This window comes from Neodiprion virginianus, chromosome 1 (assembly GCF_021901495.1).
Source record: "Neodiprion virginianus isolate iyNeoVirg1 chromosome 1, iyNeoVirg1.1, whole genome shotgun sequence".
NCBI classification, from domain to species: Eukaryota; Metazoa; Arthropoda; class Insecta; order Hymenoptera; family Diprionidae; genus Neodiprion; species Neodiprion virginianus.
The window spans coordinates 23647154-23674606 of record NC_060877.1 but is presented as its reverse complement, the minus strand read 5'-3'; the positions used below and the strand labels follow the sequence as shown (position 1 = coordinate 23674606).

The 27453-nt window shown below is 34.6% G+C and overlaps 3 protein-coding genes across 15 annotated transcripts in view; 2 read left to right on the top strand and 1 right to left on the bottom strand.

Annotated features, from left to right (window-relative positions):
- Window positions 1–14741, bottom strand: part of LOC124297428 (zinc finger protein 2 homolog) — a 33826-nt gene extending 19085 nt beyond the window's left edge. For all 6 annotated transcript variants that reach the window (XM_046748455.1, XM_046748443.1, XM_046748517.1 and 3 more), the window contains exon 1: window positions 14592–14741. The gene's annotated coding sequence lies outside the window, so the exon portion shown is untranslated. The remainder of the gene's footprint in view (window positions 1–14591) is intronic.
- Window positions 1638–12411, top strand: LOC124297470 (uncharacterized). Its single transcript, XM_046748553.1, has 13 exons — window positions 1638–1654; window positions 3409–3518; window positions 3612–3657; window positions 4131–4266; window positions 5569–5654; window positions 6199–6374; window positions 6571–6686; window positions 6977–7177; window positions 7612–7750; window positions 8941–9256; window positions 10205–10333; window positions 11030–11187; window positions 12205–12411. Exons 5-13 carry the CDS (start codon window positions 5584–5586, stop codon window positions 12285–12287), a joined length of 1389 nt encoding a protein of 462 aa, XP_046604509.1. The 5' UTR covers window positions 1638–1654; window positions 3409–3518; window positions 3612–3657; window positions 4131–4266; window positions 5569–5583; the 3' UTR covers window positions 12288–12411.
- Window positions 14742–14852: 111 nt separating the features above from the next.
- The window catches only part of LOC124307439 (serine/arginine repetitive matrix protein 1), a 13479-nt gene continuing 878 nt past the window's right edge, over window positions 14853–27453 (top strand). The window contains exons 1-15 of one of the 8 annotated variants that reach the window (XM_046769092.1): window positions 14853–15019; window positions 15104–15205; window positions 15294–15383; window positions 16406–16528; window positions 19583–19753; window positions 20274–20440; window positions 21489–21683; window positions 21804–22562; window positions 22649–22795; window positions 23065–23574; window positions 24359–24587; window positions 24698–24789; window positions 24875–25116; window positions 25322–25486; window positions 26918–27414. In XM_046769092.1, the coding sequence (XP_046625048.1) occupies window positions 15194–15205; window positions 15294–15383; window positions 16406–16528; window positions 19583–19753; window positions 20274–20440; window positions 21489–21683; window positions 21804–22562; window positions 22649–22795; window positions 23065–23574; window positions 24359–24587; window positions 24698–24789; window positions 24875–25116; window positions 25322–25486; window positions 26918–27414 (3399 nt within the window). In that variant the 5' untranslated portion in view covers window positions 14853–15019; window positions 15104–15193. Of the gene's footprint in view, window positions 15020–15103; window positions 15206–15293; window positions 15384–16405; window positions 16529–18310; window positions 19754–20273; window positions 20441–21488; window positions 21684–21803; window positions 22563–22648; window positions 22796–23061; window positions 23575–24358; window positions 24588–24697; window positions 24790–24874; window positions 25117–25321; window positions 25487–26917; window positions 27415–27453 lie in introns of those variants that run through there. The other 7 variants (XM_046769082.1, XM_046769078.1, XM_046769131.1 and 4 more) reach the window with 7 other exon arrangements.

Here is a 27453-nt window from a genome sequence, read left to right as displayed (position 1 = left end):
CAATTTATTAGTAATTACCAATTCCCTCCCCGTGGACGTTATCTATTCTTGCAACACAGGCAAATGTTCTATCATTTGCTGGGCCTTCTTGAGCGACATATTCATATGCTGGCAAATACCAATGATTAGCCATGCAAATATCATATAATGATTGGACTGGACAAAGTTTCATATATTATCGGAACATTCCCTGTAAGTATTAATGAAGCAGTTGAAATAGTGTAAAAAGTGTGTTACAGGAAAACCTGACAGGTTGTTAAAAATATCATATTAATTAAATACCAACACGCAAAAGCAAGGAATCAACTGTTGGACAACATCTTTTAAATCCGACGCATGAAGCAACAAGACATGGTACATACTCTTGATTATAAAAAATGGATTGGAAAATTTCAGGGCATCTGTAGAGAAGGTCCAAGAATTTTTCTGATACGTTTTGCTTAGTTTGTTTTTTCGTGAAAGCGGTAGCAGTGGCTAAAGCCGTGGGGAGAGGTGAAAAAAGGGGGATGAAAGCTCTTTTGAAAATTTTTTATGCTATAATATTGTCATTGATAATACATCCGACCAAATCAAGTGTGGTAAATATACCTTGTACGTCACCTACTGTGACTCGATAATGAAACAACACAGCCCGACGAGTAACGTTTTCTGAATGTAATTCGTAAACAGCATTGAGGCCAATCTTTTTCAATTAATCATGTAAAATCGAGACTGGAGTCTTCATGTTTAGCACTCCAATGATTCAAGTTCAAACTTACATAAACTTTAGTAAAAAATGTTAAATGTTGTGTATAAAAAAGTGACAGTAATGACATTTGCAAGGATACTGTAATAAGTCCGAATGTTTACAAAGCAATCGCTGAATTAGACGTACATGTGTGCGCCACGTTAGCTATTCTCAATGGAACCCCCCCCCTGCTCCCATTGTAATCTCTTCATCTCATCCAGCATTGAAAAATAATCGATTGAAGTTAGGCATGGGTGAAACTGTAAACTGCGATGAGGGTGTGTTTCGCAATCCGTAATGCATGAAACTGCGGTAATACTAACAGCTAACTAACCACTGAATCAACCCTTTGCCGAGGCCGACAAAAAGGCTGAAAGGCTGACTTTATGAATATATGAAAAAACATATACATTTTACATCATCGTTCTAACCCTAATCAGTTCTACTAATGTGACACTTATCATCCAGAGAGGAAATTGCACCAAAATACGGAATTCGAAATACTCTACCCTAATAACCAGGTGATTTCTTGTTATACATATACTGGCCATTGCTGTAGTATGTATGTATGTATGTGGATGCATTGTACATACCCGAGGTGTTCTTTGTTGCCAAGCAAATAAATTGACGGCGTGACTTTGCCGGTTAGACGAAGCCGCTGATCAAGTTGAATCTACAAGTGAGGGGGACTTGATTCTCGAAATATCTCGCATTCGAAATTTGAAATTTTGTGATCTGTGATTTGCTATTACACAAAATGGAACACTTTAATTGGCTGAAATTGGTGATCAAACTGTGCGGGACTGGCGCGCGAGAGGTTCGACTGCAAGTTCCGAGAATTAGCTCTCCTACTCCTCGATATGTTTGAAAATATTTTGTAGAAATCGTCGAATTGCCGCCAAGAAAGTTGTTGCAGATACATACACGGTATGAATATTTTTACAATTACTTCATTATTGTGAAATTGTTTCAAGGTATTGATGATACGACGTAACTAAAGGGATTTTGAGGTCATTGTAATTCTTTCCAAATAGAATTGTGCTCTTTATTCCCACAATTCGCAATACTATCATTCACTTTACTAAAGCTTGTTCCCACTGAATTACAAATTAACGCAAGCACGTACGAATTTCGATCGAAATTGTCAGAATTGAGCCAATACTTATTCCGGCCCAACCTATTTGTTTATTTTATTTTTTGAACATTGCATTATTAATTCCTTTTTTTAAACTCATAATTTATTAACCACGATAACCTTGAAATTTTAAAAACCCTCATACCCAGTAAAAGAATTAGTACCATAGCACTGACAAGATTCAGCCTTTCCAGCCATTGATTTTTGATATCAAGTCTTTTTAACAATACAAAGCTACAGAAGAGTAGATGCATACGATTAGCCTTGGGTGAATATTTTTCAGATTCTAAAAAAATGCCTGTCCTTAAAAAAAATTGCAGCTAGTTTTTGTGACCCCCCTGCATTTCTCACACAAAAGTCATTACACTATCTGTCTTAGTATTCTTTCATAAATGCAGAATACTACTTTTCAAGGCTTAACTAATACAAATATCTACTGCATGCTTAACTTGAGAATTTTCCTAATATGTGGGGATTTTTTATTTTTTTTTTCTCAAGTTTTGGAGTAGCAGAGGAAATGTATATATGTAGAAGTTAAGAGTGTGTGTAGAAAAATGCATGAATATATTATTGCATATTGATGTTCGTAACAGATTCGGCATAATTTCATTGGCTGTTTAAATTCCAGTATCAACAATGTTTTACTCGGTGGAACTTCTCACACTGAGAAAAAATGCTAAATTCGTCAAATGTTGGCTTGCTGCCACCTGGAGCCGAAAACTCTTCTGCTACAAATTTCGCGCAAATACAATAAAGGCTATCGATCTCGTTAAAATGTGGTAATTAGCAATATGTCTTTTTTACACTATATCTTGGTTTTATATTACTTTTTTAACACTTTTGTACTATCGCATGATCTTGTTATGACAGTACTTGATAACAATATTACATTAGCTAATCCAATTATTGTACGTATTGTAGCTGCACTCAGGCAAGTTGTAAGACATTTTTTGACTGAATGATTTTGTAGGCTTTAGAGGAAAATGGATGATAATAAGACGGCTGTAATCTCAACAAATAGCTTATTTAGATAATCAATTATTCGTAAATGTTATATAAATTTCAATACGTGATAGTGTTTATATTTGAAAATAGTTCGCCTTGTGAAAAGTTAATCGAACAGTGATAACAAATCTTCCTGCAAACCTATTCAGAGAAATATCTGGATGACACAACTTAGTATTTTTTACTGGTAATGCTACGGAAAGCTTGTACAAATTTGTCGTCAATATTAAAACACATTACTTTTATTATTGTTACCAATTATTTTATATATTTACTACCAATTACTGATTTTTGGCTTACAGCTGGTGTGACTACTGGCATAGACTTTTGTTTTTCAGAGAGAAAGCTGTATAACATTTTACACAAAAGTTAATTTTCATTGGATTTCACATGATTAACAGTCTCTGATATTTATTTTTTACTACCAAAAGTTACATCTATGTATAAGGATGGATCATGCTACGAGAAGGGTTTTAAAGAAAAGCCCATGCCATGGATGCAGTTTATAAAATACTAAAGCGATATTTTTATTATCCATTAGCAATGAGTTAATCATCTACACTGCTCATCGACAATTTAGTATCTATTTATCATCCCAGTTACTGTGTGGGGCGACAAGAATTCTTTACTATCAAGCTGATATATTGTTGAGTAAGTTATTCGATAACCAATATTACAATGTGTTTCAAATTATGTATAATGAGATGAAACAATCTGACATTCATATGACTGTTTTATATTCAGATGATTTGTTGGAGTGCCGGGTGAAAACGACATCCAAGACTAAAAGGTAAAACAAACTATGCAAAGTATGTATAGAGTATTTGACTAACAGGGGTGCAAAACTCCATTATTCCAAATTTAAAGTAAACTGGAGCGTAAAGCAAAGTTTGCATTATGGATATTATTGAATGATGCATGCCCCACATTTCAAAAGCTTACCTAGAAATTAGCATAAGTTCTGTTATATTTACCGGTACACTGTGTATCTTTCAAACGAGCAAATAATAATAATTTGGTGATTACGTTTTATTCGTAAAAATAGAGTCCATCCTGATAATTCGTTGGTGATGGTGTATATCAGCAGATTTCATTTATGAGTTGTGTACCATTATTAAATACGAGAAATTAATTTATCAACAGAGATTTTAATCGCGCATATTTCTGCAACATTCTTGAAAAATCATCGATCCTTTAATAACCGTTTATTATAATGAATTCGTATCTAATCAATATCGAATGTTAATTGTTGTTTGATATTAGCAGTGGCAAAAAACCAGATGAAGAGTTGCAGGTTTCCCAACAGCTGCGCGATGTACCGGAGCTTACAGATTTCGACTTTTCTGCCAATTTAGTTGATAACGAGCGTCGCATTACTCTTGCAGAACCTAGTAATTGGGTATGTATATTCTGAGTTGCAATTGCATCGTAACATATTTAATGCAGATTATTAACAGATATTCCTAATCAAATTATAATTCTTAATAAGTATGATAATTTTTGTTGCAATATCGATTTACTATTGTATTTATTCGGAACTTATTAATGCAGACGTGACTTAGCAGTCATTTTGCATCAATAAAATTCAGCTCTTGCGGATTTTGTTCATGAATCATAGTTTTAGAACTAAATATATATTCAAACATCCTAAAATATGTGGCTTTCAGATTGTTTACAGAGTGAAACTTCGTTGGTACATTTCAATTTATACATTTTTCTTATTTATGCATTAAATTTTTTTGGTGTCGGCAGTATCTTCCTATAAAATATGGAAAAACAAAAAAAATTTTTTCGCATTTAGACGCTCCTTATTTCGGTTCCTAGCACTCGTTTCACTTTCATGCGCCTATCAGAAAATTTTCTAATCCATAAAAACAGTAGTACAAGTGTCAAAAATTATGGTATTACATATGTAACCAATGTGTAATCAATATGACCATATAGAGCCATTGAAAAACATAAATTAAGATTTAATGCGATTATGCATATCTCTAGATATGTATTTAGAAACTACAAATGATTATTTTTACCAGCATATCTGATTCGCCATATCCACTCAAAAATCATGAATTCAGTTTCACTGTATAGCAAAGAAAGTTCGTAACTAACAATGAGTATGCCATTAAATTTGTTAAGTTTTCTGGACATATATTGGAAAATAACTAATTTAATGTGAAAAAATTGCAATTCGATGGTTATAAACTAATTCCGACTTTGCCCAAAAAAATCCTATCCATGTGCTCCCTGGAACAATTATTCCAATTGACAGATTTAAATCTCAATATTCTTGGTTATGGGAATTGTTTCAAATATTAACTTGTCTCAGACTAATTTTGAACGCTGTGCCAAAGCTTCATTGCTAATGTGTCGCTACTGTTGAGAGAGATTAATCACTAATGGAAAATATTCGGACGAGTTTCTAATATTGTGTCATATTCATACTCAACTTAAGATATTGTTTAGTTTAGTGCTTTCACTTGACTCAAAGTGTAATCTGAAAACAGAACGATTTTTCGAAATAACCTTGCGAGCTGTGGTAGAGTTAAAAAAGTTCAATGATTAGATTGCGCTTCTCGATTGTTGACTCCATCTTTGTCTTTCTTGTACTTATAAGATCAACTCTATTGGTGCGCTATGTTTCATTGGTTTGTTTATGATTTGGAACTCAAATTTTATCACTACTTGCTTTTTTGACGTACAGGTGTCAGATGTTCCCATGTCAACTTTTGGCGCAATAACCGAAAAGGAGCTGGACTATATACTTCAGCACGATGGATTAATACCTTTGTTAGTTCGATGCCTTCCAATCCTTCCTTGGTTCTATTATAAATTATTATTTATCAATACAGTTCTAGCCTTATAACTTTTTTTTACCTTAACAATAATGCATGTCTCGTTCTGGCTTTTTTCACACATTAATCTGAAAAATACTGAATAAATTTCCTTTCTTAAAGCTTCTAGTGATTCAATTAATCATTTATTCATAATCCCCAATAGGCACATCTATAAATATTTACAAAGAGAATCTGTAACACCTTTAATAATCCCACATCAAAGAGAATATAGATCTAGTAATGAATTAAGAGAAAATTGTAACGCTGTAAAGACAAACAAAACTAATAATAATAATAACCCTACGTTAAAAATATTCATCATTTGAGATGACTTGGAGTAGTACTGATACCTTGATGCCTGCATATGTGTAAATACTTAATACTCAACAGTCGGACTAACTGTACAGTAAACCTGAAAGACTTAAAAAGTAGAGTTTAGCATTTGTTTCCACTTTTTCACATACACTAAGCTAATTGAGTATAAATGTGTTTATCAGGGATTTATCAGATTCAGTTAGGAAGTTACCTGATCTACCTGAAACTTCCATACCAGAAATTGAAGATGCAAACCTTTTCAAAAAACCAACCCTTCCGCCTATGCAGCAAATCCAAACTGAAACTACAGGTTTGCTAGAAGGCCAAGAAGTAGATCAATCGCTACTCGAAATACAAGGTATAGTTTACAATTTTATACAGTATGAGTTAGGGTAACTTCTTTCATTTACTTTTAGCATCCAAAACATCTTTTGGTTATCCTGTTGATGCGGATTTCATTTTCGTATCAGCCATTGTTGTCTGATAAGTAATATTGATTGTTCAAATTAACAAGATTTTATGAAACAAGAACTCAATTGTGGAGTTGATTACAGAAAATGCATCTGAACAATTACCTGAACCACCTCAGGAAGTTGCTTTGACACCAACTAAACGCACCCGATCGTCACCTGGTATTGATGGCCACAAAACACCCACCAAGAAAAGACGCGTGAGTAGTTTATGTGTACTTGTTGAGTGAAACTTATTTCAACATATTTAAGAATAACTAACGATGTTGTTTTGTTCATTCTACAAACTGCTTGGAGCCCTATGACAGCAGTGGTGAAAACTCATTCAAACTCAAATGTATGAGTATTTTTATTGTAGTAAAACATTTTCTTGCAGAACCTACTAATGAAATATCCCATATACTTTTTAAATGCTTGCTTTTTGTAACCCTGCTTATTCGCTGATATGACAAATTCAGTTGAAGTCTCAAAATACTGAATTGTTAAATAGGAATTGGATACTGAACCTGGTAGTGTCTTGACACCAGTACCGCCTCGAATTGAGCAACCAACAGTTGACAGTTTTACTCTGCAATCATTGATCACTGATGGTCAAAAGGGCAAAAAAACAAACCAGCGTTCTAAGAGGAGTAAAATCATTGATGAAATTACTCAGATACCACCTCCCAGACTGGACATTTTCATTCAATCGGTAAGAGAAAACTTTCGGAGAATCGAACTAGTTCGGCTGCGAACTTAAGTGGATACAAAAAAAAGTCATTTGAGTATATCAAAGTGAAAGAGTGGGTTCTCACACATGCGAAATTTTAGTAACAATTGTTGACCTTATAAGAGAGAAAAAAGGGTTCAATATCAGATTTTTAACTCAGGGATTCCTGGGAGAGCTGCTCTTGAAAGCATGTGTTCGCAAAATTAATTTTATACAACAGAATTTGTTAAAAGAAACAAGCAGTATTTCTTACAGTTTGTGATTAAGAAAATGCACAAACTACTTATGGAGCACTTAGTGGGTAGTTTGTATTTGAAGTAAACTGTAGCGTCTGTGTGACTTAATGCCATACAAAAATACAATAAAGAAGAGAACTTATTTCGAATCATGAAAGCAATACTGTTTGTTATTTTTAGGTCCGTAATGATATAATTCAACTCCCAAAGCAAACTGCCAATAAATTGCTCACGATCCCATCAACGAACTCTAGACACTGGGGGAAAGGATTACTCGATTTGTACGAAAGCATGTTGTTGAACCCTATGAGTCATAGTGGTAAATATTCTTCAAGTTTCAAGTAGGCAGTCATATTCATTTTTAAAAGATTTAGAGAACTTTTACTTTACAGTGCAGTTTTTTCTTATTTTTGACAGTATACCAATAAGTCTCCAAAACCGATAAATAATTATTGCTATGTACTGTATATTACTATTGATATAAACGAATGTGATGAAGAAAATCATGAAAATTGCCAGAAAAATTTATTTACGAGTAAATTATCTCGGCAAGCATATGTGTATAAATTATAGATAAATTATATGGTTTTGGGATCGTTGAATCATAATCTGAAGTCCGATTTTGGATATTCAAGATGGCAGATCCAATATGGTGATCGAAAATTTCAAATTTGATCCAATCTGAATATGAAACTGTATACAGGGGTCACTGATTATGAATCTAAAACAAAATTTCGAAAATTTGTGATGGTGGATCCAATACAGAAGACAGAAAAATCAACATAATTTCCAAGTGGAAGGTTTTTCTTATATTCGATAAATTTTAACAAATTATGTCAACTATTTGCATCCACCATTTTCAATTTTAATAATGAGACTTTGAATTCATCATGAGCGGTTCAAAAAACTCTTTTGCTCAGGTTTTTGTCCATATTTAATTGACTTTTAAACTTTTGTCTTTCATATTGAGCAACCCCTAAAACCCAACAGGAGCTATATTGTTATGAAAGTTGACTTGCAACAATAATGTGTGACTCAAAGTGTGAAATATTGCCTGCAAAGTATGAACTTGGAAAAGTTCGAAAATGATCATTCTCGATCAAGTCTAGTTGTGTTCCAATTTTTAGAATCCTGAGAATATATAAAGACAATTTTGTCAAGGCGGATGATTTTGTCATGGTTTGGATTTTCGAATTCTGAGCCTCTTTCCTATACTGTGTAATCACTAATTCTGGAAAAACTTTCCATACACGATTGATTTGAACATCCTGAGTCTTCTTAATTCTTTGACTAACTATAATCTTTCGACAGTGAAAATGATTCTACCAGAGAAAACATAACTGCAATCATATTTCTCAGTTTTCGTTACTTATTATTTCTGTATTCCTTTAAATTTGTGTTAATTTAGAGAATAAGCTTGGACATTGTGTCTGCAACAGATTCAAGGTTTTAAGCAGTAAAAAGATTTGTCCTAAATTGAAAGTGTTATTTACCTAAGTTATTTTGCAGCTGTAGAATCGATAGCGAACCCAGAAGTGGTACTTGGACCAGTCTCTGCAATTCACACAACTACAGATGTCACTGCGGATGGCTTCCCGATTCATGGAACATTGTTGGAAAACACGTCAAAAACTAACGGAACTAAAACTTTTGAACAAATTTCAATTGACCAGACCATTCAGATGCCCCCAACTGAAAGCTGGCCAATCAATGTGACAAATGATTTTTCTGAACCGTTGCCGGAAACATCTGTGAAACAGCCACACGCTACTTCGAAAATGATCAGCGATCATCCTCATTCAGAGATCATTAAGACCGTTTACGGGTGATGATAATTCTATTACTGAAATTAACTCCAGAGCTCCATCTTCTGTCTTTCATCACATTTTAGAGTCTCTTCCACATGCTCATTTGTTAGCTTCCTACTTTTTTCTTAGTGTGGTATATTATTTAACCACTTCCGTGGACTGTGTTTATACTCTTATCGAGCATCTGTTGAAGTTTGTTATTTTCAATTTCTATGTGCATTTTTTTCACCTCAAGTTGCACGTTTTACCATCTTATTATAGGATTATAGTTAGTTGACTTTCACTGTACTTTGCACTACCTCAATTTTCTACATTTTCACATTCGCTCATGGATTTGTTTCTTCCAGTGCTTCAGAAATTCTGAATACTTATGAGGTTGACGTCTGTAACGTTAATGCAACGATGGATTTAGGCAAAACCGTTGTTCTCAATTTTGGAATTGTCAGGGAATGCAATAAACTGCGATAAAACAAAATTAACTTGCTTTTTGGAAACTCAATTTCTTTAAAACCGTATTAAAATTGCAAAGTAATGATTTTTTTTACTAATGCTTAGTAGGGTTCACGTTACCAACTACAACTTTGCAAATATCTGCTGAAAGTCAAAATAGAATCTTTGTTTCATTTTTACCGGTCTCCTTTCTTTCGTGATAGTAAAGACCTCAATTGATTCAACATGAACGTGGCGATAATGCCAATTTTGGAGGCCTCAGTTTCTAATAGGAATTTACGTTCTTAAAACATGTACTTTTGCTTTATATAATACATGCCACACAATCCAGAAGTGTTAATTTTACATCTTTTCATCATTGATTCTGAGCTTATTTGAAAAGTGATCAATTATCTAGACGGCTAGAATCTGCTTCAACGGGTTGATAATAAAAATCTTTTATTATTCACTGCATTTATTTTTTGTTTAGTAGCATTTGACTAGTATAATATAAAATTTGGTGTTTTACCTTGCAGTGATTGGTTGGAAAATGGGGAAGATGGCAATTTTAGAGTTCCGTTGATGGACAAAGGCATTGAAAGAAGTCCTACAGTAGAAGTCCGAGTGGCCAGATACCAATCCAGAAGCAGTAAGACTTCTTCCGGGTACATTTATTTTTTCATATAAATGAATTCATATGTATGCATATTCCGTATGTTCATTCCATATTTCATAATAACATTTTAAAAGACTAACCGCATGATTTTCATCCAAAGCAATAGCTTGTTTCATTTGTAAACCAATTCTCTGACAAATCGCTCAAAATGAATGATAATATTGAAATGACAGCTCTTTTTCTTCAAAATAATCATATAATAGTATTTACAAGTAGTAATTACATTTTTTTCTTTTACACCTACTATCCAAACTAAACATCTATTGGGCGAGTTGTATGAAATCAATTTATGATCAAAATGAGCGTCAATTCATTCAAGTTGGTCGAATATAGTGCAGTAAGCACTTGCGAAATTTTACGATGATGTAATCCTTTTTATTATTTGTGATCAATCTGAATTTAGGATTACATTGATCGGCTAATTTCCTCATTTGTATTTTACTTTAAACAAATGAACCATATTGAATGGAATTGGTTCAAATTCCGACAGTGCAATATTCTTCTGCCTTGCAATAATCTATAACGTCATCTTTATTTCGAAAATTGGATAAGAAAAATACAACATACTCAAGTTGGAAATTCAACTTCTTCAAAGTCATTTGATAATTGAAAAATAGTCATTTTTCGGAATATTTCATTACGATAATGTTAATAACTCTCAATTATCAAACACATTTGTCCACAGATCAACTATCCTGTCCACAGCCAATTTGGTAAAGTCCAATTTACTTGGATACCTTCATGCTTTCTGGTCAACCAATCAGGTCTTAACATTCAAAGATCTTGTCCCGCTTTCGACTAGTACGAAAAAAGATGCTATTCGAATGTTCTCGTCTCTACTTGGTAAGTAAAATTAATAACGGTGCTCATTACTAAGCAATTGATGAATGAAGATCTTCATCTGCAGATCAATAGTTTTTTGCTAACTAGAACTATTTTCCCGTAAATGTCTGGGAGTTGTAAGTTGATTTTGTAGTTTGTTTCAAATTTCAAATTAGATCAAACTAGACACGTTTGTAGCTGTTCGGAAAGCTACACCACCTGCCAAAAAAACCGAATTTCCTGTTAATTAGTCACATGATATTCTATTTGATGAAATATACTGAAATTACTAAGTCAGTTAGCAAATTTGGTATTAAAAAATTGCAAAAACAATCACATACAATCCATCTCAAATTATTTATACTATGTTAGTAGAATAATTTTCATGTACAACAGATAGTTGTTTAAATTTAATCATATGGAATTGAGGTTATGCGTATGAAATTTTGATTTCTTATAACATGATAGGTGCACTGTGCAAAAAATATTATGTATTCATAAGAACTTACATAAGTTGGAGGTAGAATCTTTTATATGGAATGTGAAAAAATATATTATAAATGGTCAGTTGAAAAGTGGGTCTATCGATAGAACAATTATTGCATATATTAATATAAAAACATCAAAGCTATGGTAAAAATTATAACAATGGAATTCCATGTTAATGCTATCCGATATTCGAACACATAAAATTATATACTATGACTCTTTCAGAACATTAACTAAGAATAAAGGAGCTGAAAATTTATTAAATAATTTAAGATTTGGTTTTCATTTATTGAAAAAAGAGCCCAATAGTTCTTCTTGCAAGTTTAAATGCTATTATTCTTCATTATTTACAAAAAATGGAATTAGTTAAATTTTCAACTAGTTGTATAAAAATACATTAATGGAGAGAGAATATTTTGATCGATAATTCAAAGATTCTACCTTTATTGATATGTAAATAATTTAAAAATAAAACAATTATATCTGATGTGATGATGTTTTATTCGGTGAGATAATTTGAAATAATTCTTCATTGGATTCGAATTTCAGAACTGCATAAATCAAAACAAGTGAAACTGCTTCAAGCTGAACCCTATGGACATATTTACATCCAGGAGTATTCTATGTACTGAACAAATTTTAATGGGCATCCTCCACCCTGCATCGTGCTCTGCAAGTTCTTGATCATAATCAATGACTATTTGTGAATGATTCATTCGTTATAAAATGGATATCTATGCAAATTATTGTCCACATTCAAAGGTATATCAATATAATTGATATTTGCTTTTAAATTTTCACTAATTATTTAAATTGACTTATTTATTTTTATTTAATATGAATTTGATAATTTGACAATATCAAATTAACTTGAACTGCAACTAATTCATTAATTGCAAATGGAATATCTGACCTACGTAATTTCATTTAATATACTGTCTGTTCTTTATATCAAGAATTAATTTTAACTGTCAGTAGGACATTCAAATACTTATGAGAAATGAATTAACTTTATAGTTATTTATCTAAGAACGTATATTCGAACATACTTTTTATTTCTGTTGCATATATCAATGTTGCAAATCATTTTTGGTACAAACTTTGGCTGTGTTATAATCATAAACATAAGAGTGCTGAACTTGTATTTCTTAGTATTACATAACAACATATATGTAATTTGAAAGTACAGTAAAAATTTTTTAATAAATGTTTGAGTTTTATTTTCTGTTAGCCTCATTGATGCAACTATTCAAATAAAAGTCTAGGTTTATTACTTGACGTGCAAATCTAATGGCAGGAGACACGTCATTGAACAGGTATATTTCAAATCCTCATTCAACATTCATTGAGTGAAAAGCATACAATCCGATCATGACTGAGGTGTATGCCACCACGGTAATGACCTCCACACTTGCACTACCAACTAGCTTGTTGCCAGATAATTATCTGCGTTGATTTTGTACTTTGTTTCAAAGTTGCGCAATCGAACATCGAACTATTAGACACGTTTATGTATAGCTATTCATAAACCTACACCACGTGTCAAAAATCAGAATTTCCTATCAAGTAGTCACATGATAATCGATTTGATGCAATCTTTTTAAATTGATGAATCAGTTACCTAATTTGATATTCAAAAATTGTGAAAATAAACACATACAAGGCATCTGAAATCTTGATACTATGTTAGTAGTTATTGAAATTTAATTACGTGAAATTGAGGTTGCATATATAATTTTGATTTCTTATATAACAGGTGCATTATGCGAAAAATTATGTATTCGTAAGAACTCACAAAAGTTGGAAGTACAATATTTCATATGCAATGTTAAAAAAGTAGATTGTAAATGGTCAGTTTAAAAGTGGGTCCATAGATGGAACAATTAAGCACACTGATCATAAAAGGGCCTCTCCTCGCAAAATTCGGTAAAAGTATTGTCCACAGGCAGAAAGCGGGATGAAAATAAAGGTGTCAAATAAAAACATAAGAAATACCATTAAGTAATCCTGTCAAAAGTCAATACTTTTGGCTAATATAATTTTTTAGCCTTTCTTTAAAACTCCTTCACGAGAGGATGGATTTCTCGTAAACTATACGACCTGACACAAGATATAAAAAAATTTTATAATCAACATATATCCTATTGCTTCTGGAAGCACGCAGGGGCTTTTTTCAATCTAATTTTGTAGAAATGGTGCACGTTTGAAAAGAAATGAGTAGGTTTTTGGCCAATCAATAAGCAGTAAATTGAAAAAAAAAAAAAAAATTTACATTAAATAAAAAAACGGCGACGTAATTCCATATAGAATGTATTGTGAAGCGACTGTCAAAATTTCAAATCGATCCATGCAACGGTGTTCAAGTAATCTGTCCTTCCACTTTGAAAAGTGGTTTCGAAAAAATTAAAGTTTTACGAGCACTCACGATCGGCGCGCGCTCCGATACACTGTGGCAAAAACGAGAATTGAAGCTTTTAACATTTTTTTTTCACTGTAGGACCAACTGGATATTGTTTTCATGACCCTAAAGTATTGTTTAAGCCGAATATAAAAGAAATCGAAATTTTTAAAATCTGAGACTGGTGTTACTGCTTAAGAACGTGATAAACCGATGACAAATATTCTGATCAAAATGAATAATTCGGGGTAATATTTTCTCGTATCAATTTTCTCGGGTTTTGTTTTTACGAGAATTAATCCAGCCATTACACAACAAAGTATAGCGTCCGAACCCTATGAAACTGTCGAGTGTGTCTGATGCAGCGATCTGACTTCTTTAGGCGCAAGGACATATTCTCGAAATATTTGTCATGACACGGTTGACTCTTAATTAATGCATTGAATGATTTGAAAAATTCTGAAACGGCCAAACGACACATTTTGTCCATGTCAAAGCTGGCTGGTGAAGGCGACAACGAACTATATTATACACTTACCAAAGTGGAGAATCTTCCATTTTTTCTGAATCCATTTGTTTAGATTCTGAAGTTTCTTCTGTTTCCCGTATACGTAATCTTACCGAACTCACAGAGCGGACATGAGCAGACTGATCAGCGGCCGTCCCAATCCGCGCTTGGTTCCGAATTAATTAAGTCTATGGTTCCAAACCGCGGCCAGAGAGAATAACTCAGGAAATAGCCGGTAGATCGCGCCGTCGTCGGCCAATAGACGCATTACGTGTACCATCTGGCAACACCGTGCGGCAGCAATGTAAGCAGCAAAAGTAAGCAGCATCGCAGCATTCGCAGCAGCCATTAGCCATGTTGTTAGATTGACTAGTATCGCAGAGTCAACTGTTGTTTGCGAATGTGTGCTGAAACGAAATAATCGTACATATTTTGTCGCTAAAAATATCATCAACTGGGTACGTTTCACTCCACCATCTAAAATTATATTTTCTAGTGACTCAACGTCATTATGCCGTTTCTTCTGCAACTTTAAAATACAGGTTTACTGTTCCCGAGCGTACACAACGCGCAGCAGGCCTTTCGCCCTCGTCCAATTTCAGGCTTAGCAGCGATTGTAACAACCGGCAGAGATGATGTACACGGTAAGATCTTGCGCGTATTTTTCATACAATATCACATCTTTACATCGTGTGTTATCTTCACTAACTGTTTTTGCATATGTATTTACAGGGGACCACGGCATCGCAGGATACGCGATTCAGCGATAAGGAGAAGAAATTGTTGAAGCAGATGAAATTTGGTGATTCTCTAACCCAAAAGGTAGGGTTCTACTTAGCAATTGAACTTTCCAGATCCAACTAAAAATATATTAGTATTTCATAATGGGGTTTCATTCGAAGCCCCTCGTGAGTGACTCGCCACTTTCAGTCAATTTTCACAACTGAAATACTTTCCGTTAATATTTTAATGTTGCGGACGTGTCCTGAATTTTTAACCGATGTCCGGACAAGCATAGATCAGTTGAACTGCTGTCAAAGCTTTTATGAATTATTATATTCGGTTGCAATCCAAATCCAAAACATACACATGAAGTAAGAACCATGCTGTCAATGTCTGACGCGTTTAGAGTGTTGTGAAATATACATGAAACGCAACTCCCTTGCAGCACGCGGCACTTTTGTGATATTTTAACATATTCACATATTCACTCTTATCAATAGTCATGTGTCATCACATCTAATGAACCTTTATTCTATAATGACGATCTTACTGTCAAGCCAATACTTGTGTATTTTTTCAATCCGGTTTCTTTGGATTCATCTCTAACCTTTATTTTAGTAAACGGACAGTAATTAGTTTCAATATTTCGTCTTTCAATACCATTGCATATCTGTAATGTATTTTGAATTAATGTCAACGAATCATGTGTAACGTCACTTGGTACGTAGTTTGCTAACGCTGAAAACTTAGTGATTTTCTTGTCTCTACTTGAACAGGACATCAATAAATTATGGGGATGAAGTTGGTAACATTACTGTAACGATGCATGTTTAGGATAAATCATTACTTTGCACCTTTAGGAATGTCTGAAATGTAGTAAACTGTGATCAAGTAAACATACTCTTATTTTAAAAAGCCAACTCCTTCAAAGTTATTCTAAAATTGCGCAATAATGATTTTTTTCATACGTCAACGTTACTAACTTCAGCCTTGTAATAAATTACGTTACTAAGTTCAACCTTGTACTTTATTAGCTGTGATTAGGTTACAAGATCATTTTATTTCAATCAAAAGGGAATGATACGGTGCGAGTATTGAAAAAAAATAATTACAAATTACAGGTAGACATGAGCAAAGTAAAATTGGATGTTATTAAGCCCTGGATTACTACCAAAATAAATCAGATCCTTGGCATGGAAGATGATGTAGTGGTTGAGTTCGTCTACAACCAGCTGGAGGAAAAGGTAAGAACATTTACAATATCCTTTTTGTTTTAAATCGTTACTTATTTTCTGTTTGATTTAAATGGATAGAATGGTCTAAATAATTGAATAAGCAGTTTGTATACTCGGCTTTTTCCCCTCAGCATAGAACATTTACTTTGACACATTATCATAGATATAGTCCGGACAAAAAGATATGCGATCACACTCAGCTGCTCGTACCAATGAATTATGTGCACTTCATCTTGACAGTTACAAAAATGTCAAACCGATAATTGTAAGGTGTTTTTCATTAAGTTTTCAATAACTTCAACGAAGAAATTTGGCTCAGTAATTCTGTTGGGTGAAAACTGAATTATGGTATGCAGTTTTCTCAATAATTCTGCTGTACATAATCATGGAGTTTGATAAAAATTGCAAGAAACGCTTGGCAATGACAATGGCGATCACATGTCTAGAATGTTTTCTCAAAGAAATTTATTCCATGATATATTTCCACATCTCAAATATGAGTATCTCTGTTTCTGTTTCAAAACACCAGTCATTTAATTTTAAAAACATACTTATAACGCAGAATAATACATTCAGGGCTTAAAGAACAGTCTTTCTAGTAAATATTATACAAATACATTGGTTTTTTCTTCAAATTGAGCGTAGATTCAAAAAATAGTTGAAACAATCAGTCCACGTTATAAGATCTTTGGATAAATAAACATGAGGTTGATGTTTGGAATATTAATATAATAATACATTATTTTTTTTTTTCAAAATACGCTATTCTGTAACGTTGGGATTTTTTGAAATTCAGTACATCGTAAGGCAAAACATTTTCATACTTGGGAAACTAAATTTTTTCGAAGTCAATCTAAAATTGCAACCTAGTAATCTTTTTTCAATGTTTTGTTACAGTAATATCACTGACTTCAATCTTGTAAATTTCCAGTAGTCTGTCTGATATGGCCCCTGACCAAGAGAATTACTGCGCAATAAAAAATAATAATTGTATTATCATTGATAAAAATCAGTTTAATGATTTGATTACTTTTGATTTGATTTTTATTGTTCAAATCAACTAAAACACTCGAACTGTGAAAGCATAAATCCATATTTCGGGTAAAAGTCCCACATATCTTTGGAATGAATTCAGAATTTATGTAGTACCTGATTTGATACGAATGTTTCCAGTTCAAGAATTTTATCTTGGATTACAGAAAACATTTTGGCAAATACTTTATGATTAAAGTTTCGAAAGGTTTGAGTTGTATGATTTTAGCAAATTTGGTTAGACTTGTTTTGTACTTTTTTGATGCATCGTCATTTTATGTAACTTCAGAATTGTCCTGATCAAAATTGTCATTCATGTCTGAGAAACCTAGAATTGTCATATTATTGACAATAAGATGTAGTTTCGCACCTTCTAATAGCTTTAAATTCTTAAATTTGCTACTATTACAATGAATGAATCTTGGGATGCTAATTTGGTGTTGAAACAGTCATAAACATCCTACTCATTGGTCAAACAATGCATCTCTTGCTCAGCAAGCAAAAAATGAAGCAGAACGTATTATTGCCTTTCTGAAGGATGTGAAATTTATTTATCGCAACATCATCATGTAACAGCCTTAATAATTAAATTTGGAAGTATCATTCCTTCTGTGTAATGTAGTGATCTTAGCGGTAGATTTAACAAAACAAAGCAGACTGACATAAAAAAAAAAAGTGAAGTGCGTAGGTGAAAATTGTTGAATTGCACTATATATGACAAGTCTTATCACGTCTCTTTGAATTCCCCATTATTATAAGTAGAAACCGTTGCGGGGGCTCAACCCTTTTGTCCCAATGGCATTCGGATGTGTTCCTCTCTGCATCCGATTGGCCGCCTTTCTATCAACCGTCAACCATAGCGTGATCCGTCTTCTACGTCGTACCACATCGCATCAGCAACTAAGGACAGCTGCCGCAGTTGCCGATTCTTCACCATCTAGCAACCTCCGCCTTAGCGGAGTCACCATTCCCCGTCATCATCACCCAGAGACCAGCTACGTTTTTCTACTGCAACATCTTGTCCGTGCGAACGAGTTCCTCATCATCCTGGAGAGCCTCAATCAAGGCTTTGCGTCATGTTGACGCGTGCACCACCTCTTCGTGGAAACCGAGTTGCCTCTTCCGAGGCAATTCAACTGACTGGCTGTCGACGCAGCAGAAAGGCCTTGGTGGCCTTGAACCATGGACCTTGGTTATCACCGGCAGTTTCCCTTCATTCCAAAGATGACAAACATCTGCAGACCTTGGTCAGGGCTCACCGTTGACCAATGAGAGCGACCCAACACTGAAGACACACCTGCGGCTCTTCTTTAGTCAACGGGGGGGGAAGGGACTTTCTGAACTATTGCTGTTCGATCTCAACTGTCCACCCTTTCAAGGTGGAAGTGAAGTGATCAAAGCTTGGAGAGTGGGATTGGTAGACAAGCATCATATTCGCACATGTTGTGACAATCCTTGTCATTATGACAGGTTGGTTTCTTGATGATATATACTTATACTTTTCTATCGATTCTTCGTTTTTCAGCTAATAATCATTGTATCCACGTGTCTAATCAATATTTTTACATTATAGCTTTGTACCACCGTAACATTTCAAAATCACATTCTCGTAATCAGCTGTTTGTAATGATATTTCTGTTTTTATATTAGTTTTTTATTTAGGCATCATCGATGTGAAATGATCTGAGCTGCGGATACTTGATAACTACAGTTGTGGTAAGATTGACGTTTTAGGGTTCTAACAAGCTTTTGTGCTTTTCGAGGGGGAAAAGCATCTATGTTTACTGAGGAATTGTTTACAATAAAATTTGAGAAACAATATTTTTCACGCTATTCTGATTTAGGACCATTTTTTTACTAATTTAGGTTCAGGTAATGGATTATAATTGTAGTTTTAACAGTTCTGATATTGCCCTAAAATTGCAGTTCGCTGAATTTTTATATGGGCACAATTTTATTTTTTTTTTTATGTGAATGAAAATTTTATGGAATATTGCCTATAATTCACACCAAAAACTATGTACTTTACAGTTTCCCGATCCTCGAAAAATGCAGATCAATCTGACTGGTTTCCTGACTGGCAGAAATGCCCGATCATTCATGGGCGAACTTTGGGACCTGTTGGTCTCCGCACAAGAAAGCATCACTGGCATCCCAGAAGCTTTTTTGCAACAGAAGAAAGATCAAATCAAGAAACGTCTGGTAACTATACTTTCTATGTATTACTCTCGAAATTTTCATAGCATAAACTTATCAAGTAAAATCACCTCTTGAATATTATGCTTCACCTGGTATAGGTGTGTATACTGACTTTAGGAGGAGTGAATTCCATACCATTTTTGAACATGCCAATTATAACCAGATGGTGCTGCATCTAAGACAGCCTTGACTCTGTAAACGTGATCTATTGTTTATCAATTGAACTGCTGTTTGTTGATGACTAAAAAAAAATGTCTGACAAGCATTGTAGGTTTTTACAGATGATCTAGTTGTAACCGTTAGGAATTGCATGGTTCAGCTAATATCGGCACAGTTTTACAACTTTATTGTTGCTAGCTGTAATCTTTATTCAGTGCGCATGAATACGTGTAAATGCTTGACGAAAACAAGTTTGAATTGTAACTCCTTATATTCACCATCAAGCTAGTAATTTATTCATGTTTGTAATTGTGAGAAGTGCAAAGATTTTCTTTGTTCTTGAAGTATGAAATATTATTAACAGGAAGAACAAGAGAAGCTGCAAGCGTCGCTAGCAGAGAAAGAAAAGGAAAAAGAACGCGAGAAGGAAAAGGATGATGCAGAATCAGCAAAGTTGAAGAAAGAAGAAAAAGACCGAGGATCATCTAAAGAAAGACGAAGGGATCGTAGCCGAGATCGTGACAGGGACAGGTCAGTCATTTAAATTTGTACAACTTTTATTTTTAACTCTGCTTCGAATTTTTTTGGCACTATCTTCAATGGTCACTGTTTGTTTGTATATTATTGGTGGAATTGTGTCATTCGCTGCTATCCTTCTTGTCTTCCTGTGTCAATGGTATATCATTCAATTTTCCGGCATACGTCTTAACTGAATCCAAACTCCACTGAAGGATTATTCAATAATGATATCGTTTGTCAATACACAGTTCGAAATACTGAAATACATACGAATTACCATTGTACTTAATACCGAACTAGCTGTTTTTTTTATACTAGATTAATTATTTATATTACAAGTCGATACAAATTTCTAACACTGAACAGCTCTACATACAAGGAACATTAGTTTGGTGTACACCACCGATTTTGTTGCAACTCATGTATGTTGTAGGACATTGAAAGCTAAGAGGTACGTATTGTTTTTTATCAGCTGAAAAACTATTTAAAGGGGGAAAAATGACTTGCGAAGATGGACATTCAGTGGGATGGTTTCTCAGTTACGGATAGCAACGCTTGATGTATTAGAATAAAACCAACGCTAAAATGTTTCATTCATCAATAGAAACATTGCAGTGTTGGTTTCATTCAAATACATCAAGCGCATGAAGGTATCACCCTAGTGGTTGCCCATCTTTGGTGATCGTTTTCACCCTTTCAAATTGGTCTTCCACCAATAAAAAAAAAACAATACGTGTCTTTTAGTTTTCAATATTCTACAACATACATAAGTTGCAACGAATTCAAAGTGGGACACCAAATTAGTGTTTTTTGACAGTAGCACGAGTTCCCCCGTATTACCAAAGTTCCCTGATTACGGTAACCTTTCCTTAAATTACCCTTGTAAATTTCGACTTGTATAATGCTTGAAAGTCAATCATAATGTTTCTTATAACAACTCTTAATACCTATATAACATGTCTTGTGTCCTATGTCTAACATTTTTTATTATTTTACAAGAGTTAAAAGTATTAACGATTATTTAAATTGCGTCACAAATTCAAGTAAGATTCTAATGCAGGAATAAACGGAGCAGATCACGGGATCGCCATAGAGATAGAGATCGTTCAAGCCGTAAAAGAAGATCAAGTTCAAGATCACCGGCAAAATCCTCATCAAAGGACAACGGTAAAGAAATGACTGAGGTCAAAACTGAAAGAGAAGATTCGCCTCAACTTGACAATGCAATACCGCTAATGCCTGTTAAAACTAAACCGTGAGTTTTCAGACCTAATAGTATATAATTCAAAATTGTATTGATTCTTACATTTGAATAGAGTAAACCGTATACTAATGATTTTGAAAATAGTCGAACCTAATAAATTTATTCCTTCAGAGAGGCAGCAGTTGCTATATCACGGCTACAAGCAAAGCTAATGAGCATCGCTGACGGCAAGAAAAAGATAATCCGTTCTCCATCTGTAGAACTCGCAGAAAAACTTTCCAAAAAATCACCATCAAAGTCACCTGCTGGTAAATCGAAAAAATCCAGGTCAAAATCGCCGATTTCAAAATCTAAGAAGTCACGATCGCCTGTATCAAAATCACGACGATCACGTTCTAAATCACGAACAAGACGATCTCGGTCCAAGTCAAAAACCAGAAGGTCAAGATCACGATCTCAAGATCGATCAAAGTCAAGAAGGTCAAAATCGAAGTCTCCTATTTCAAAATCGAGAAAATCACGTTCAAAATCGCCAATTCGTTCCAAGAAATCAAGATCAAAGAGCATTGACCGCAGCAAGTCTAGAAAATCACGGTCTGATTCAAGCGATTCGGCGTCATCGAAATCACGATCCAAGACTCCTGAAAAACGAAAAGAACATATTGACTCTAATAGGAAGCGTGATGTGAGTTCGAGCAGTAGTTCAGGATCAGACATAGAGAAAGGAGCAAAAGATAAAAATGATTTTGAAATCCGTAAGAAAAAAGATGGTGTGCAAGCTAAACGATCTTACAGAAAGACCAATAAAGATGAAAGTGGTAGTGATTCTGATTCAAGTCGTGAAAGAAAATCTGCTCCTAAAAGAAGGAGCCCTTCACCCAGGAATGATAGATCTAAAGATAGGGACAGATCCCGAGATAGAAACAGAAGGTATTACACTGAAAATATCATAAACTTTTATAATGAACATAAAATATCTTTATCAATTATACTTAATCATGCCATTATTCTTTCAGACGATCGTCTTTTGAAAAAGAGCGAGACAGGAGGCGGGATCGCGATCGCGATCGTGACAGGGATAGAGAAAGAGACAGGGTTGATCGATACAGTGGTGGGAGAAGCATGAGGCCACCATCTGTGCGGAGAGCTCCAAGCCGACGAAGGTAACATATTTAATTTAGATTCCTGATATTGTGTGCACATGTATAGAAAAGGGATTATTTAAGATTCTCATACAACTGAGTAAACCCAATAAAGACATTGAATCACATACTGACGGACCTCTAAATTTGCACGTGTACAGTTTGAGTGTTATGAAAAATCTGGAAATATCGACAATATCAGAAAACTCGGAAAGTTTTGTACACAAGTCTGCGTATTGCTCTGGTTTTGTAGACAAAGTTTCTTAAACAGTTTTCTTTACAACCAGAAGCCCACCGCGTCGTAGCCCAGGAAGATATGATCGTCGACGTTCACCTAGCCCAGGGGATCGACGCAGATGGAGGTCATCACCTGATCGCCGAAGAAGGTCGTCCGAACGACACGATCGGCACAGATCCGTTGATCGGCGAGACAGCAGACGGTCACCGGAACGTCGGGATCGATCGAACAGGTACGATAGATCTTCCTCCCGTGACAGATCTAGCAGGCGCGACAGGTCCCGAGAACCAAAGGAAAACAAAGACCGTAAGACGTCACCTGATAGATCCAGAGCAAGGTCGAAGGAGCCCAAATCATCGTTGGAGCGTTCTAAGCCCTACAAGCGATCTCCAGATAAGGAGGTGAGGGAAAAACCAAAGGAGAAGAAACCTGTGGTAGATGAACCTGCCAAGAAACAGGATGAGAGGAGACCTCAGAAGATGTTGCGAAACGGACGATCTAAATCAAGTAGCTCGCAAAGTACAGAGAGTAGTTCCTCTAGTGATGAGGAACAATCAACCAGGTGAGTGACGTATTGATCGCGATTTTTGAAGCATGAATTTGTTTTTTTATCAAGTTAATCACACTATAATTTGTGTTATGATTGCTTGCATGTGTAAATGCTATACAAAAGTAAATGTACGTGGCGGAAAATCTGCAAGTCAGAAATTGAAAGAGAAAGAAGCTTGAAGAAAGAAGAAAACATTCGAAATAAGAGAAATAGAATTAGTTGTACAATTTTTTTCCATATCTTCAAGTCGCTCCGATTTAGTCCAATTTTTCACGTTGAGTTCGATGTATTCTTATTCTTGTTAAGCTTCAATGGAAAAATATGTTTTCTGCATTTATCCTTATGATGATTGTTAAGCCAAAAAAATCACAGTAGCTTTGATTTTTTTTGAAATATGTTGAAAATTAATACAAAAAGTATCTCAAAGCAAATTTAAGTTTGAACCTAATATCGACACAGCGCATACTGAAACAATCATGTGATGTGATCCCATTATACTCTAGGGGGGGGCCAACTAACAACAGTTAATGTAAAGTATTGTGTCGCCTCTCGCAGCTTGGAAGGATACATTTCACAAGATCTCTGTATAAGAGTATTATGTTGCAGACAAATGTTATGTATGTCTAATCTATAGACCGGATATAAATAGTGTTATTTTATCAATTAAAGGTTGAACTTTGAGGTAATCAGATTCTATACAAAGGAAATGTTACAGTGTACTTATGTATAAAACTTTGTCCAAGTTTTGGCACAATGATTGATTGAAAGAAATTAATTATAAACAATATTTAATTAGCAGAAGGTTACCGGAAATAAAACAACCAACGCAGGAAGTGAAAGAGCGAGAAATTTTAGAAGACGTCAACAAGAAAAAAGAAAAGGAAAAGATTTCAAAAGAAGAAGTTCCAATTATACGCCCGGAGAAAGAAGTTCGAAAAATTGAACCTGTTGTCCCAAAAAAATTAGAAACCATTGTTTCACCCAAAAAACCGCCAACTACAATACTTCCTGTCACGAGGCACAGGGTAATTATTATATTTTTATTCTTCATTACTCAACGATCATTCCATGCATGCATTTATATATTTATCACGATCATGAACATTATCTAATGAGTATACCTATCTTGTTCTAGTTCTCAAAGAGCTTGTCTCGAACTCCATCACCGTTTAAAAAAACTGAAGATATCATAGCTGCTGCAGCCAGGATTAAACAAACTCCATCTAGGTAACATTAATAGAAGTTGTATGTAATCATTTCAAATTGATGAGGATTTATGAAGATCTAACAAATCATTATATATTGGTTCCAGAGATAATAAAGACGATTCACCTAAGTCTATAGAAACTGCTCTTTCGTCCAGTGATGTTTTCCAGCTGAAGAAAGAAGAGAGACCATTGAAGTTGCTCAAGGCTACAGCTGACGATAAAAAACTAACTCACAAATTGGTTGAACTTCCGTCCTTGAAGAAGAAATCAGTTGATGAAATAAACAAGAGAATAAAAAGAGACAGGAGGGATGAATCTTCAATTTCCGAAAACAGCGATGATGAAAGTAAGATTTACAACAATGAAAATATTTATCTGTATAGAACCAGTCAGTTACTCGAAATTAAGAACTTTCTAAATGCGATTTCATTTCATTTACCTTTGATAAACTGTTAAGACACGTACAATGAACCTTGATTACATTTTGTTGAAAATATATTAATCATTCAGTCATTTAGCTATCCTCAATCAATCCTGATTTACAATTTTAGACAAGAAGAAAGAAAAACGGATCGAGAAATCAAGGAAATCTCGAAAGGAATCAACAGACGACGACAAATCGGACAAAAGTAAAGTCGAATCTAGTTCTGAATCCGAAGATGACAAAAAGCACGTTGATAGCAAATCTAAAAAGAGCAGAGATGCTGGGAGGTCTGGTAAGTAGACATGATTCATTATTACCATATTGTTTCGAAAAGTTTATTATTTGTATAAACGTTTCTTGAGTTATATTTGGTGATAAAAACTTCGACGCGTATTTGGAATACTATGTGGAATACGTTTGAAAAGTCCAATTTCACGGGACATAATGACTAACCTTATACAGTAGAATCTCGCTTATCCGACCTTCGATTAACCGATGTTCCGTATTATCCGAGACGCCCATTTCATTCGAACACTGAATTGGCCGAGGTGTATCTTCGGATAATACGGACAATCTTGGACAAAACGGAATAATCCGTTTTGCTTTATATGTATGTTGGGGTGAAGCCTCGGAAAGGCGGAGAGGGTGTAGGATGTGCATTTCGTGGATAGCTCATTGTAAAAAGCGCGATGATCCCAACACATCCTGTCAATTCGCTTGCTTTTCCATGACTGTCGATTTTATCCAAGCGTTGTTATAAACAAACCATTTGTTTGTTCTATATTCAAAGCATGTTGAACAACTGAAAGAATGTAAAATTCGAAAATTTGGTGATTTCGAAAAATCAACGATGGAGTCAGGAATCGAACCTGGCGTCTAGAGATGCTTTACCGGAGATTTACTCCACTAGACCACCTAGCCGCCCTGACTCTGTTGTCATTAATTTCTCTCATCACCAGTGAATTTCCTCTCTCTAGACGCCAGGTTCGATTACTGGCTCCATCATTGATTTTTCGAAATCACCAAATTTTCGAATTTTACATTCTTTCAACAATATTCTTCTCGTAAAAAAATGATTTGCACATCCGCATATCATTCATTAGACGGCTTTGCTTGTCTTACGTGGCTTCCCATCAAGAAGCAAGAATTTCAGATGTAAACATTTCACCTACACATTATATTCTTACTGGTGCTTGAAGAGACGAAAATTTCTTAACACATGTTGGATAATGCTTGACGCTTGATACGGCGGACTCATTCAAAGTTCAAGTTTCGAATTCACTTGATGATGTATCCTCTTTATTCTTCTCCGACATGTATAAAATAGTTTTGTGTTGCTACATTGTTTGAACACGCATAAACTTGTGAAAGTTTCTTGTGAACTACATTGGCTTGGATTGCACATGTTTTCCGTATCATCCGAGATTTCACTCATTCGAGGTATGCTCTCCCCTTATTACCTCGGATAAACGTGATTCTACTGTATTGCAAATCCGTTGCAAATTACTAAGGTCTTATCTAATTAAAAATAGAGAACCATTGATGTGAAACTTTGAAACTCACTATGATTAATCGTTTATACTTTCACACAAAATGGATGTGATATTGTGAATTAATAATATAATATAAGCAATTTAATCATCCACAGAATTGATGACAGAGTTGAACACAATTTCAATGTTATTGATTTAAATTCATGTATATCCGAATTTTCATTGAACAGATTTGCTGGATGATCGTAGTAAGGATCGCAGGGATACTCGAAAACGTGATACCAGTGGTGACATAGAATCAAGAAAGCGGTCAAAGAGGGAAATTGAGGAAGATCTACGAAAAACTAAAAAGGTGCGAAAAGATTCCACGTCTGATGAAGATGAAATGAAATTGAAGAAAATATCAAAATTAGAAGAGGAGAAATCTAAGTCAAGAAAGTCGAAAAAAGACTCCAGCTCTGACGATGAACCGAAAAAGTCGAGAAAGCGTCGAGACAGCTCGTCTGAGGATGCAAAGTCGAGAAGTAGGAAGTCGCGAAAAGAATCAACCAGCGACGATGAGGGAAGGTCCAAATTAAAGAAAGCCAAGCGGGATTCCAGTTCGGACGATGAAGAAATTGTAGAGCGAGAAAGTAAGAAAAAGAAAAAGGTAGAAGATAGCAGTGACGACGAGAAGGTAAAGAAGAAACGCAAAAAGAAAATGAAGACAAGTACAAGCGAATCTGAGGTGAGAATTTAATGATTTTTGGGTAGCATATAAATTAAG